Source organism: Eutrigla gurnardus (genome assembly GCF_963514095.1).
Source record: "Eutrigla gurnardus genome assembly, chromosome: 9".
NCBI lineage: Eukaryota > Metazoa > Chordata > Actinopteri > Perciformes > Triglidae > Eutrigla > Eutrigla gurnardus.
This window is the reverse complement of record NC_139923.1, coordinates 3,195,499-3,210,643: the sequence shown is the minus strand read 5'-3', so window position 1 is coordinate 3,210,643 and position 15,145 is coordinate 3,195,499. Positions and strand designations below refer to the sequence as shown.

The window sequence follows — 15,145 nt, the reverse complement described above, 5'->3', positions numbered from 1 at the left end:
ACTAAAAGTACATTTACTCAAGTAATGTACTAACAACTTCGCACTATTTGTACTTTGTCTGAGTATTTCCTCTAATGCTAGTGTATACTTCTACTCCACTCCAAATCAGAGGCAAATATTCTTCTTTTTACTCACTCTTTTCTTCCCCTTCCTGTCCAATGAAATAACTCCAGATGTGTTTCTGTTGAATGTTTGTGATGAACTGAATGATGAAGTGTTCCTTTTTGTGTTGCAAAAATTCTAGTTCTTAAATGAAATAAACTATTTAAAAGCCTCTTGGATCAACTAGAAAATGCATCGTCACAACGCTGAAAACAGGGTTGTTTTTCTGTTGAGAGATAGGTGGTTCTCACAGTACAGGACAGTGACGTCACAAACATATGATGATCTTATAGAATAAGATGCATCGCTGTAGATTAAACTAGCCAACAGTATATAAAGGAGTTACAAGCATGCAGCATACACATTAATGCAGCAGTAATAAATCCAGAAACACATAATAATAAAACACTGACAGGGAACATTTTACTGCACAGTGAATACGTTTACTGTCATGATCCCCCCTCTCAGCACACCTCCCCCTCCTGCTCATCACCGGTCTGCCACGCCCCCTAATCAGCTCAACTCCCCTCACCTGTTCACCACAGCTGCTGCTGATCACTAATCAGTCGGGTATATATACTCCTCCCCACCCTGCACTCATTGCCAGATTGTTCTATGTCTCGGTACTAGTCTCTCCAGTGTTTCCTGGATGGATTCGTTGAACACGCCGTGTTCTCCCTGGACGTTTGGTATCATTCCCTGAAGCAAGTTCAGTCTGCTGTGTCAGCTTTAAACTGCCCGGTACTCAAGTGTGTCATAAAAGTCACTACCGACGGTCTGCCTGCTGACGTGTGCTGCATTTGGGTCATTTTTACTCCAAGTACTTCAAATACATGTTTATGATACTTGCATACCTTTTACTGAAGTAAGGGTTGCCATGGTGAATACCGGCAGTTCTTCTCTGCAAACGTATTAAGAGGCCTCTGTGTGTGAATGAATGACGACGGGCAGCCTGACCAACTGTTAACGCCCCACTAAATACATATGGCTTGAAGCGAGACATTTCATTAGATGAAAATATGTTGTCAAGTTTTACAAATAGGCTAGTTATTGGACATGTTTGGATCACGCCAGCCGGAAACGACACAGATGTGACTGGAATCATATTCTACAAATATTACTATCATTAATGAAGCCTGATCTTTATCTGAAGCAGACATAACGGAATTAATAGACATGCAAAAAAATGTTAAAATGACCAAAACAACTATGTTAAATACTGAAACTTTTCTCTCATGATGACTTTTTTATGCCCCTTTTGACTTAACATAGCGTTAGCCTCATAGCGTGATTGCCTAAGTCATTTTTTGACCTAACTTTACTCTCCTACCACTGCTGCATCATCCTGCCTTTCTGCCTATGTCCTTGGCCAATCACAACTCTTATTAGAATCCAAAAAGACTACCAGCCTAAGTCGTCTCTTTGACTTAGGCAGTTTTGATACAGACAAAATGGCAGAAAGCATGAGAGAGGGCTCGGCTGTCCACAAGTGTAGCTCTTCTCTTTGATTCATTTTCATCTGGTAAGAGTTCATATTTCTTCAATTTTCTAGACACTAAATGTAATTTCAGTCAATCAAAGGGATTATGAACTGTGTATTTAAACTTGAAAACGCAAGTTTTGCTACAAGATAATGAAGTAGCTAGCTAACACTAGCAAAATATTACCTAATTTCTGGTCAGGACAAATCTTTACACTTAAGAAACATCACCATAAAAAGACATTTAGGCAATTTTAGACATTTTAAGCAAAATTTCAAGTGAAGTCATTTTTCAAGTGTTTGCTTTTATTTTGAGTGCAAATAGATTTGTTTTAGAAATGAGACATTTTGACTAGACTAGATACTCAACATCACTTAATTTTCTGCTTTACACAAGAAACAACTTGGTTAAGGACAAGCTACACCTTGGTTATATTTGGGAGTAAAACAACTTTGGTTATGTTGCATTTATATGTAGGGGAGAAATGCCTAAGTCACTTTAATTGTTGCAATTGTTTTCCAAAAACATTAAAAGATGACTTAGGCAGTTATGCTATGAGGGTAATGATATTGTAACTTTTTGTCATGAAATTACGATCAGGAAAATGTTTCTTGCAACATTTTCAGATGACAACCTAATTTGTTAATATTTCATGGATGTTTGTGTATTGAATTCTGTCAGATTGTATGTTTAGTAAAGCCTTTATTAATTAATTTCTTTAGTTATTGGTCTGATTTATTCATCTCAGATTGTCAAATTAATGGTTGGAAAGGCATACTTGGAAGTTTTTTTCCCCCTTTTGTTTCCTGCTTTTTATGATGGACAATGTCTCACAAAATATTCAGTATAGTGTGAATGATTTCAGGTTTCAGCTTCCTGTGGTCCTATTAAGATGTAATGAATAAGGCAGAGCCTGAAAAAAGATCTGATTTCACAAAGGAGGCAGAGCTTCAGCAGGTTGAAATGAAGGACAAAAGAAGAGTTAAACCTTGACATTTCTTCTGTCGCAAACATCCTGCCCTGGAAGTAGTTTTTTTTTAAACTTTTAATAACTTTTAATTTTTACATCGTTTGAAACAACAACAACATCCTAGAACTTTTTCTCTTTTTTTTTTTTACAAAAATGCTAGAATAAAATACAATGTAAGACATTTACTTCAAACTGTTCTGTCTACATATACACGTCTGTAAGATTACCCCTCCCCCACCCCATTAAAGTTGACTGACTAAACATTTCAGTCAAAGATCCTTAAAGTTAAACCTCAACACCAAACTAACCTGAACTTGTCCGTCAGCTCACAACAGCATGTTGGCTGCAAACTGGAACGCTTCAGATTGAGTTCTGACTACGTCTGAACATCAACACCAATATTTACAGATCAGAAACTGATAATTGATCAATCACCTCACAAACACTCTTCTCCTAAACAACGACTGCAGAGTTCATGTCTATTAAAATAAAGAAGGAAACATCAGTGGGTGTGAACCTGCACCGCCGCACACCTGGAAGCATTTCTGCTCCCCGGACTCTAAAAACCAGCAGGTTGAACTCCTGACGAGAACGAATCAGACGATCAGTCTGTTTTTAAACTGTTTTTTCGTTATCTCAGAAGGACCAGAACTCTCACTGTAACAACAGTATGAATAGGCCATCGTAACAGGAAGTTGTGTGAGCGTGGGGGTTTCAGAGTGAGGTCTCCAGGCTGTGCAGGGGGCTCCCTGGACACGGCGGCAGCCCCGCTGAGTTTGGGGGGTTCTGACCAGGCAGCGGCATGATGCCCATGATGTCTATGGCGATGTTGTTCTGGTTGGGCGAGGACGTGTGAGGCGGCAAGGTGGACAGCCCGATCAGTGGTGGCGGGAGGACGATGGAGTTCCGTTTGGTGGGAGGGTCGTCCTCACACTCGGCCTCGTCGATCAGAGGGATGTGAGCGACCGAGTCCTCGATGCGGAACTCAGGGTGGCTCATGAAGCTGTGGATGGAGCTGCGAGCCTCGGGGGTCTCCAGGCCTTCATAGGGGGACACGCTGTCTCTGAAGGCTTTCACCACACGGATCTGAAAGAAGAAACAGTTAGCTCAGGGTGTAGTGCAGCAAACTTATATGTTGGCTGGCCAGCTATGGCTGCTGGCTCAGGGACCTCTTGAGGTTGCACACCTGTTATTGTCTGTTTTATCCTGCCATTGACTGCCTGCCGACTCCTCACTTACTACTCTTAACACAGCGTAGTGCTTCGCTGACCAACAGTCAGACAGTAGAACCAATTTTGCTCAGTAGACTTTGGGTGCTTCACATCAAGGACCCAGATCCAGCAACACTTGTTCCCAAAGTCCAGGTAGTTTGGTAAGTGTGAACACTGTGTCGTACTCGGACATGGTTGGTCGATCATGTGTGTGGGTACGGTTTACATCAGATGGGAAAGCCAACTGTACCAAAACAAGGAAGTGGACTGCTATTTAGAACGTGTTGTCATCATGGCAGCGGGACTGAAGAACACTGCTGCAAAAAGATCTCTTTAGGGAAATCCAAGCACAACTGGAAATACACTGAAAATACTGAAATGTATGGGTTTATTTGAGGGTATTAACATGCGACTTGGTAAAATAGGAACACCGAACAATGCTGTGACAAACAAATGAGGCTGCAAAAGCAGAAAGTGAGGGTTGCTGTGCTGTACTGCGCATGTAAGTGTAGGTTAACGTCAGCATCAATACTATTCTCAGGACACCTTGCAGGGAATATGTGTGGATCTGGTTGTGAAATGTGTTTAAAATGCACTCTATAGTTGAGGGGACGGTCCGCTAACCTACACAGGTCGGGACCTGGGTATGCCTTTTTCCGAAAAAGTTCATACAAAGTCTTTGAATTCTATATATTGTGTTAAACATAGTGAAACGTGGCTAATTTAATTTGGCTATCGGCTGATCTGGAGCCAGGTGACATATATGTAGGCAGCTTTTATCACGACTGTGGAAACAGGATTATTACTTAATTAGCCTGTGAAACCTAATGTTAATTGCTAGCGTATACGCACAGTTAGCGCTAATGCTAATGGATAACATACACATATCCCAGTCTTGGGACTGGTTACGTTTGGAAGCTGACATCATACCTGCGTGGAGATGCGGTTCAGCCCACGGCACCAGAGCACCTGGCCCCTTTTCAGCTCAATCTCAGCGTGGTCGATCTCATCCAGGTCCTGCATCTCCTCCAGCTCCTCCTCAGGGATCTCCTCCTGCTGCGTGCCGTGACCTGCCGTCTTCAGGAACTTCAGCCATCGAGTGGGGACACTGGACACCAGCTAAGAGGAACATTCACCCCAGTCAGACACAACAGCACTACTTCATGTTCCTCAACACCTCTCTGAACATGTTACCACCTGAATGTTTGGAGACATCTTCTGTTGACTAATGATAATGATCAACTGCAGAGACAACCAGGTCATTATTTCCCCCTAGAAGTTTATTTGAGCATACTTTAGTTAGAAGTCCCTGTTTGAATTTCTTGTTGATAAACTCTCTCACGGACTCCCATCACTCCTAGTTTTCAGTTTGTCTTTTAAGAAAGGGAAGCATTATGCCCATCAAACAGTTGGAAGACATGTAGAGACAGACAGGTAACCAGTCTATCACAGGCTGACATGTAGAGACAGACAGGTCCATCCTGCATGTCTTTGGACTGTAGGAGGAAGCCGGAGAGAATCCACGCTGATGCGGGGAGAACATGGAACACATAGAAGGACCAAGTTGTATTATGTATTTGTGGTATTTTGTGTGCAAATGTGGGTTTTAAGTCCCCAGTTCAAGTCTGTGTCATCCCCATCATTTGCTGTCTACTATCAAATAAAGTATGTCAAAAAGCGTCCCACCTGTCCCCACAGGAGGCTGCCCAAACCCAGGAAGACACACCACAGCCACTGGTCGATGGTCAGCCTCACACAGCTGAATGGCTTACCACCAAACTGCACGATGACAATCTACAGGAGGGAAGAGAGACGCACCATCATCATCATCATCAACATCTCACAGGGAATCTGTCATGTGACTGCCTCGCCTTTCCCAATGTACCTGAATGACGAAGGTTCCCATGACGATGGAGCAGAAGATGGGGTTGTTGAAGACACCTTCAAAGACGTTCCTCTCACCGTGAATCTTGCGGGCGTTGAGCTCGTTAAAGATCTGCATCAGGACAAATGTGTTGAAGACGATGGTGTAGTGCTCAGAGGGCGGGGCATGGAGGGGCGTGTTCCTGCCGCTGTCGATGTCAAATATCTTCTCACCTGAAAGGGACGGTCAAAGATACTTGTCAGGTGAAGAAGCAAACCCAATCTGTCACATCCCACTCATTTACACATTAATATCACATTCATAATGACATATTTCACTTCTATAGATCTATTTTTACATATGTTAGTTTTTTTTTAAGGGGCTTATATCAGACCATGAAGCTGTGGTGCGTTCACTGACCAAAGAAGAGCAAGGTGAAGATTATGGTCAGCTGGAAGATGGCGTGTCCCAGGATGTTCTTCATCATAGTGCGTGAAATGAGCGGCTTCTTGCGACCGTAGGGGTTCCTGAGCAGCAGTGCCTCGGTCGGCGGCTCGGTGGCGAGGGCCAGCGAAGCAAAGGTGTCCATGATGAGATTGACCCACAACATCTGCACTGCTTTCAGAGGAGAGTCCTGCAAACACACACAGATCGACTGTCAGTAGGAGATCCCACCACGATCACGGAAAGAAGACCCCTCAATGTGCCGCAATCACACCGTTTCTGCTGAACTTTGGTTTGTTGCATAATGCTGCAGCGGTGTCTCCTTTTACACAAGTACCCAGCATTGGGGAACCAGACAGCATGACGAGGATCGAACGGGGTTGTGTGGCGTATTAAACAAGCAACGGAAGTATAGAAAACTATCCCAGTAATGTGGTGATTGATTTGGTCCTCTGCATTGAGCAACCTCCTCCTCCTCTTCTTCTTAATCCCCTGGTGGTGTGGGTAGGTTATAAATAACGTGTACCTACCATTATGTATGTATATGTAGTGTTATGCACCATGTCGCTGTGTCATTGTGTGAAGGTTGAGAGATCCTTCTCTTATGAGTGTGGATTCAGAACCCGACAGTGGTGGGTGGTGCACATAACACATCACGGAAACACCACCTTCACGCCCCATTCACACTGAGGTCATCTCTGAAACCATTTCCGTCTCTGGACCTCGCGACAACATTGCGGGAAAAAGGAGTGATAGTTCAAAAAGGCAGTGTAAAAGGGACGAGGGTCAGCTTTTTCACATCCAGTTTGATGAGTCAGAGGAATTTGGTTGACAGTATTTGGCTTTTAGAAAATGTAGTGATTGTATGGGCGTGTGTCCACATAGCCACTTTTTCTATTCCTTTTCAAGTCTTTTTTTAAATTGGTCCCAATAAGTAGAGAGTATGGGCTGCACGGTGGTGTAGTGGGTAGCACTGTCGCCTCACAGCGAGAGGGTCGCGGGTTCCTTCTGTGTGGAGTTTGCATGTTCTCCCCGTGTAAGCGTGGGTTCTCTCCGGGTTCTCCGGCTTCCTCCCACAGTCCAAAGACATGCAGGATGGGGATAGGTTCATTGGTGACTCTAAATTGCCCGTAGGTGTGAATGTGAGTGTGAATGGTTGTCTGTCTCTACATGTCTGCCCTGTGATAGACTGGCTAACTGTCCAGGTGTACCCTGACAGCTGGGATCGGCTCCAGCGCCCCCGCGACCCTGAATACAGGATAAGCGGTAGACGATGGATGTAAGTAAGTAAGTGGATGGCTTGAAGTAGAGAGTATATGCAAGTGCATACAGCCACCTGGAGAAAAAGTGCTGCACCAGCTTTTTTCCCCGAGGTCTCTGCCTATTTTGTGTGGCTGCTCTGACCGGCTCTCAGATTTATTTTCATAAAAAAGAAAAGACCAGTTGAGGGAGCAGATCGGTCAGACGGACACTGTGAGTGCTGGACTTGGATCGCATATGTGTTATGGTCATATTGAACAGCGACAAGCTCATCCATACAAGTAATGAAGCAAGCATCCTTCCTTGAAACGCAGGGATGAAGCATTCTGCAGCATCCTGCAGCATCCTGCAGCCGTTTTTCTGCCAGAAGAGGGCGCTGTGTGGACACAAGCCCTAAATCAATGTGATTTTTATGTTAAAGGTCATTTGAAAAGGAAAAAAGAGATTTCTAATGTCTTATTGTTTAAAGTAGAAGTCTGTATTCCTGGTCTCTCACCGTGATTTAAATAAATCGGTGTGTCTTTGGCGAGGCCAGCACCTGACATGGCAGCTCAGTCACTGCTGTGTGACTGTGGAAGTGTGTTAGTGATGTGTGGATAGATCCCAAAATAGCCTTGATTCCGATCCCAATGCTTCCTGTTTTAGGATCAATTTTCATATCAAAATATCAATATCTCAACTCAGTTGATTGGGGTAAATGTGTATTTTATATAATAAAGGAGACATAACACAAAGTAACTATCTAACCAAGAAAATTTCATATAATATATGTGATAGGAGCATATACGGATATATATATATATATATATATATATATATATATATATATATATATATATATAGAGAGAGAGAGAGAGAGAGAGAGAGAGAGAGAGAGAGAGATTGATTAAGAGTAGAGAGTATAGTATAGCGATATTCTGCATGACAATATTGTATCAATACACAAAGTATCAATATTTTATTGTCTAAACCAGTAGTTTTGCACATATATACAGTTAACACACATTTTTGGTAACAATTGCTTTTTCAGTGCACTAGATGGCGTTGAGTTGTTTTTTGGGTAGTCATGGGTAACGTCACTGGGATTGGACTATGTAGACGGTAGGCTGTTCTACATACCAATAACACTAGAACCTGACTATTGGCCTGTCCCATGCTAAGCAGCAGCGGTGTCGGGTGGTGCTGACCTGGGTGATGCAGGCTCCGGTGAAGGCCACGATGACAGCCACCACGTTGACAGTGAGCTGGAACTGCAGGAACTTGGAGATGCTGTCGTAGACGTTTCTGCCCCACATCACAGCCTTTACAATGCTGCTGAAGTTGTCATCAGTCAGGATGATGTCAGACGCCTCCTTTGCCACGTCTGTCCCCGCGATGCCCTGCAGAAGACAGCATGGAAGTTATTCTCCATACACCTTACAATAAAGCTTAAGTTTAGACCCAAGCTGGTCCCATTCATTTCAGTTTACATGTGAAGGATGCTGATGACATGATGTGGTCATCTAAATTCTCCTCACACCTCTGATTGGTCCCACACATACAGTATTCTTATTCACATACAATCTGAAAAGAATTGAAAAATGGATGACAATAATGAAAACCAATTAGCAATATGAAATATATTATATATATATAATATAATATGGGCTGGATCAGAATATGATCAAAACATTAAAAAAAGCCAGAATAACCTGGAGGTTTGAGGAGGTACAGCTTAAATTAATAATGATAATAATATGATATCTGAATATTTTATTACATCTTAATACATTTGCAAACAACAGGCATGTATTGTCTTCAGATCAGTTCATACAACCAACCTCACTGGATAACAGAAATGTTATCATTTATTACTATAGTTACTGTTTGATAAATCATACTGTAAATGTTACAAAGGTAGTTGGAAGCAGCAGTTTGATGACATCAGTGACAGTCGTTACCATGGCGAAGCCAACATCCGCTTTCTTGAGGGCAGGGCCGTCGTTCGTTCCGTCTCCAGTTACCGCGACAACCTGCCTCTTCTCCAGCACCGTGCTGTCGATGATACCTGGAATCATGATATACAGACACACTTCTGTGATGATGATGATGATGATGATGATGATGATGATGATGATGATGATGAGTCTTATAGGATTTGAATAACTGAAATATTCAGTACATATTAGCGAACATTGGAACAAAGGAACATTGTGCAGGGTTTGGGGGTTTTCCTAGCAGAAATGTAATAATATTCATGATCATAACTATGTTTTCATTACTGTGAAACTGAGAATGGTTTTGTTTTTCCAGTTTGCCTCCCCCATCCCTCTTTGACCAGGTTAAAGTTTGTCTGACCTTTGACCAGAGTGTGCTTGTCTGTTGGAGATGATCTGGCGAGGACTCTCAGCTTGGGCCAAATCTTATCAATACGCTCCTGCTCAATCTGCAGAGAGATGGCACATATATGAAAACATTCATTTGAATCAGGTTAGAAGAAAGGGGTCATCAGAGAATCAAAGAGGCTGCATGAACGTTTGTGTGGTAAAACAGAATGAAACACACACACTCAAGCTCGTTGCTTCTCTCATGTTGATAGTTGCGTATGCAAACATAATCTGGCATCGGTTAAAGACAGAGTATATGAGCTGAGGCACAAGCAAATTTACTTTATTTGGGTGGGTTAAGAGGATGTGGGCAAAACTCCAGATTCATTTACTAAAGTAAATATCAAACATGACAATAAGCTTCGGCCTTTATTGTTGTTTGATAACTGCTAATAAATGTATAAGGGCAAATCATGGAATTTGGTCAAGTAGATTTCTGACCACTTAGCTGCCTCGGTGAGTGAAAGAACACATGAATGTTGAACCCTGTTTGTCTGACCTCGCCCAGTTCGTTGCGGATCCGGCGGTTGAACTCTTTGCCTTCCATACACAGGAAGTCGTCTCCGGGCTCCAGGATGCCACATTTGCTGGCGATGGCCCGGGCGGTGTTGATGTTGTCTCCAGTCACCATGCGGACGGTGATTCCGGCCCGCTGGCACTTTCTGATGGCTTCCGGTACCTGATGAGGTAGACAGAAGAAAAGAAGTATCTCATATTTGTCAAAAGTGTTTTCTTTTAAAGCTCCAGTGTGGAAGATTGAGGGGATCAATTGGCACTCATTGTCATCGAACCAAAACATCTCTCCTCCAACAGAACGTCTCTGTCTAACCTCCATCTCTGCAGCTGTAAATATCCCCACAAATAGCAGTCCGACTGATTTCCTCACTCTGAGATGACATTTTTATTTAAACACATATTTTAAAAAAAAATACATCCACAGAGCTTTTAGCAAGGTGCAGAATCCAATCATTTTCATGTCTTTTGGGGATGCCCCTGTATTCTACCTTATTGGCAGGAGTTACAGAAGAGTATGGAAAAAATTCTGAAAGTGCAAATTCCACTTACATTTGAAGTATTATATTTGGGAAAAGAGAACCAGGAGATGACAAGGTCAGGAGAAAAATACATATTTCGAATAATGCTGGTAGCAGCTAAAAAAGCCATCACCAGAAAATGGCTTAAAACTGATGCACCAAAAATGGAGGATTGGGTAGAGGTAATGCTCGATATTTATAGAATGGAGAAGCTGACTTTCTCAACTAGACTAAAACAGAGACTTTTAAAAATTACTGGGAAAACTGGGTTAATTTTTTGTCTCCATTGAGAGCAGACTTTGTGCAGTAAGGACAGTGTGTATGGTAGATTGATCCCCTCAGTTCAGGCTACAAACTTGTTCATTGGTTCATAGGTTTATTATGTTTACCCTCCAACAGGAGAAAAGGGACAATGTAAGTGAGGTGTGAAAATAAGGACAGGAGTGAAAAAGTGTTTCTTTCTTTTTTTTTCTTCTTTTTTTTTCTCTTCACACTTACACTACAGTAACTTTCTTTGAGAATGTATGTCTATCCATGTCCATCTGCTACCTGGTGGTGAAGTATAGGAATGTTTTATACTGTTGGAGAATCAAAGTGTCACATTTTTGATTGTAAATTAATCATTTTAAAACATTTTGACGGGTCTGTAATGAATGTTTTGTTTACCTGTGTAGATGTGTGACATGTGGCTGCGGCTTCTAGCAAGGCTTGTGAGCCAATAGAATAACCACATTGGTATCACGTGGTATCTCTGTAGTCAGGGGTCAAGAGTCTTTGGGGTTGCCAGTTTGTGTGGAAAAAACTAAAAACTAAAAATAGAGTTTGACAGTAAGCGGGCGGCATTTCGGTACCAGTCCCAAGTAACAAAGTAACCCAAATGTAGAGCTACATGTTGCAAAATTAATTTATACCACAAAAGATTAATCACTTGTGTCACTCCACTCGACCATGAAAACGCAGTTTGTGCAATGAACTGGCAACCCATTGAGGCCGCATGCACTTCGAGTAACAGCTGTGTTGTGAATGCAATTGAAGGGGGGAGTGGGAGTGTGACATCTAGTGGCTGGATGTTGTCAATGTTGTCATTAGCACCTTTAAATAAAATACAAGCTATAATTTGATGAGACAAAAAGCCTCATGAAGCACTTTTAGATCAGACACTTAAGAATCTTACAATAAGAACGGACTGCTTCTCTTCATACGGCCGGTGAGTATGTGTATTTACTGGGAGTCTGTGCCTCCATGTGTCTCCTTGTAAAGACGGGGCTGGCGTACCTCTGGTCGGACGGGGTCCTCGATCCCAACCACGCCGATGCAGGTGAGGCCGGTGAGGATGTGGGCCTCGTCCTCCCAGTCAGGCTCTCCGTCAGCAGTGGGGAAGTCTCTGTAGGCCAGGCAGATAGTCCTCAGGCCCTCCGAGGCCATTGGCTCAATCACCTTCCTTATCAGGTCGTCTCGGTCCCGAGGCTTGAAGACCCTGGCATGGCCGGAGTCCAACAGGATTTTACAGCACCTGGAAGCATAGGAGAGAGTCATGTGATCCACATGGACCTGAGCACAGAGCTGTATGTGGAGGAGCAGTAGACCTACTTCCTGAGCAGGATCTCAGAGGCCCCCTTGCTGAACATTGTGTAGCTGCCATCGTGGTTCTTCAGCACGGTGCTCATGGACTTCCTGGTAGAGTTGAAGGTGTAGACCTTGAACAGTTTCTCCTCTGGGAATTCATTGCGGACAGTCTGGTAGTCTCGGTGCAGGTGGAGGGCTAATCCCAGTAAGGCACATTCAGTCTTGTTTCCCACCTGGCGAGCCAGCCCGCCCTCCTTCTCCGGAGGCTGCAGGGAGCAGCAGAGGCCATGTTGGGTCACACAATTAATGACAAATCAGCTTCTTTACAGAGTTTGGCAATTGACATTAACCGCAGCAGCACGTGATAAGAACACAAATCCAACAGCAGCAAATGTGTATATGCAAATATGCATTCTAATACCACAAATGCTTTGTCTGCAATTTATTGTTATTGCGTAATTATTCAAAACGATTGAAGCTATCAGAACTTATGTAAAACTTTGTGAAGCCTAACATTTGAAGCCTTTTGTGTTGAAGCGCTGTTAAATGAATTCCCAGCCAAAGCCTCAGCGGTGACAGGAAGGAACGCTGCTGTTGTATCACGGATGTGTGCTCTGATCTGTGCAGCGATCAGATGAGTCCTGAGCCGCTCCGCTCACCCACCAACCTGCTCTCTCAGCCAAATGCTTAACACACCTGAATGGATGCTATTTTTACAGCTCACCATAATCTTGGAAGTATAGGCGCAGTTGATCCCGATGCCCTTGATGAGCAGGTCCAGGACCATGGCGGGGATCTGGCTCTGCTCCGGTAACGTTTTGTGGTAACGCCCTGCGATGTAGGTCTGCACCACCGTCATGCGGTTCATGGTGAGCGTGCCCGTCTTGTCGGAGCAGATGGCCGTGGCGTTGCCCATCGTCTCGCAGGCGTCCAGGTGGCGGACCAGGTTGTTGTCCTTCATCATTTTCTGACAAAAACAGGAGAGCGGTGCGTCAGAGTGCTACTTTCTGAATAGAAGGGAATATAATGTGACTGAATGTGTGCAGGTGGCATGATGTGTAACACAGTGTACAAACACACCTTGACTGAATAAGCCAGGGAGATAGTGACGGCCAGAGGGAGGCCTTCAGGCACGGCCACCACCAGCACAGTCACACCAATGATGAAGAACTTGACCAAGAACTGCACGTAGATGGGCAGACACTCGGAGGTCCAGGGGACGCCCTGAATCCAGAAGGTATCGACCAGGAAGCGAGTGATGAGGATGAGGACCGTGGTGAACGACATGACCAGACCTGAGGTCATGACGGACAGAAAGGTCATGACGGACAGAAAGACAGAGAGACAGGGACACAGGAAGTTTATATGGGCTATAAACCTGATCATGTTGTGTACAGTAGGAGCATTGAACTGACTCTAAGACAGGTAACCGTAGTAACAGTATGACAGTAACAGTATTTTACCACACTTCTACAAAGTAGGAATGATGTAGGTTTGACAGTTGAGATTTATATTAGACAACGGTTAAAAATGTGTAGGCTTAATATGTATATATAATGCATGATAAGCACATTTATAACATATTATAATGCTTTAAGTTTTATAAAAGTCATAAATGTTCATAACCATGCATGACACCTTATAACAAGGGTTATAAAGTATTATAAGTGGTGGACATTATGTATGATAAGTTCAGCATTTATAACATGTAACTGTGTAACATCCAGGAGGGGCATGGAGGTATACAGCGTTATGAATGTTGAACTTATCATACATTATGTCCACCACTTAAAATACTTTATAAACGTTGTTATAAGGTGTCATGCATGGTTATAAACATGTATAAACATAAATGCCTATCAATGTGTTATAAATGTGCTTATGATGCATTATATGCATGCCCTTCATAGAAAGTGTGACCCAGATTACTTCACAAACATTCTGTGGTCACGTTTCCACCAAGAACATGGAGTCGTTCAACTACATCCCATTTTAACCCATGGGTGATGACTTTTTTACATTTCATCAATAAATCACTATACATATTGATTTCAAATATGAACAACTGTAACAAATTTGCACCATAGAAGTTCATAAAGATTGATTCTCTGGCTATGACAGAATCATTGCTGATCCCAACCTACATTTTCGGACAAAAATCAGTCCAACAGTAATATTTGAATACTCACATTTTTTGAACATCTCTCACCCAGTTCCTAATAAATAAGGAGACCTCTGGGACTAAATATCAGCATAGCACCTATCAACATAGGTGATAAAATGCTTTTACCCTCGTGCTGAAAGGAGGACCAAATAATACTCTTTGGACAGTCAGGATTGTTGTTCTACTATGTGATGATAAATACTGCTCCTCGCTATACAAACACACATCAATGCAACAAGGTCACACATCATGGAGTCAGCTTTCATACACAAAAAGTACTGGATGAGGTGAACAACAAGGACTGAGACCTTGGTGTTTTTTCATTGTGGAAGAGCACAGTAACACGTGGACTCCAGCCAGTAGTGGGCGCTGTTCAGCCCGTAGATGACATCTACAAGGTGACAGTCACACTCAGAGTTCATCTCATTCCCTGTTCCTACCTGCTTTGCCGATCTGCATAGCCATTTTGGTCAGCTTCCCCTGGAGAACCGACTTCTCCTTCTTTGGTGGGTTTTTCTTCTTCTGTGGTTCTCCTCCCTCATTGAGCGGCTCCACCTCCACCGTAGGTCCGTCCTTGTTCTTTCCTACAGACCACGCAGGAAGTCAGTAAAACATAAAGGTGTTCCAACACAAACATCAAAACTGCCGCTGCTGATACTTCCTGTAAGAGCATACCCAGTTTG

At 43.1% G+C, this 15,145-nt stretch overlaps 1 protein-coding gene across 1 annotated transcript in view; it reads right to left on the bottom strand.

Annotated features, from left to right (window-relative positions):
• Nucleotides 1–2,034: 2,034 nt before the first annotated feature.
• LOC311018356 (plasma membrane calcium-transporting ATPase 1-like) overlaps nucleotides 2,035–15,145 on the bottom strand; it is a 30,958-nt gene continuing 17,847 nt past the window's right edge. Inside the window, exons 8-21 of the mRNA XM_084017282.1 lie at nucleotides 14,903–15,046; nucleotides 13,379–13,593; nucleotides 13,023–13,265; nucleotides 12,323–12,564; nucleotides 12,008–12,245; nucleotides 10,198–10,377; nucleotides 9,670–9,757; nucleotides 9,273–9,379; nucleotides 8,520–8,711; nucleotides 6,049–6,262; nucleotides 5,650–5,861; nucleotides 5,451–5,558; nucleotides 4,695–4,883; nucleotides 2,035–3,639 (exon numbers count right to left, since the gene is read on the bottom strand). Coding sequence (XP_083873408.1) covers nucleotides 3,268–3,639; nucleotides 4,695–4,883; nucleotides 5,451–5,558; nucleotides 5,650–5,861; nucleotides 6,049–6,262; nucleotides 8,520–8,711; nucleotides 9,273–9,379; nucleotides 9,670–9,757; nucleotides 10,198–10,377; nucleotides 12,008–12,245; nucleotides 12,323–12,564; nucleotides 13,023–13,265; nucleotides 13,379–13,593; nucleotides 14,903–15,046 — 2,744 coding nt within the window. The 3' untranslated portion in view covers nucleotides 2,035–3,267. The remainder of the gene's footprint in view (nucleotides 3,640–4,694; nucleotides 4,884–5,450; nucleotides 5,559–5,649; nucleotides 5,862–6,048; nucleotides 6,263–8,519; nucleotides 8,712–9,272; nucleotides 9,380–9,669; nucleotides 9,758–10,197; nucleotides 10,378–12,007; nucleotides 12,246–12,322; nucleotides 12,565–13,022; nucleotides 13,266–13,378; nucleotides 13,594–14,902; nucleotides 15,047–15,145) is intronic.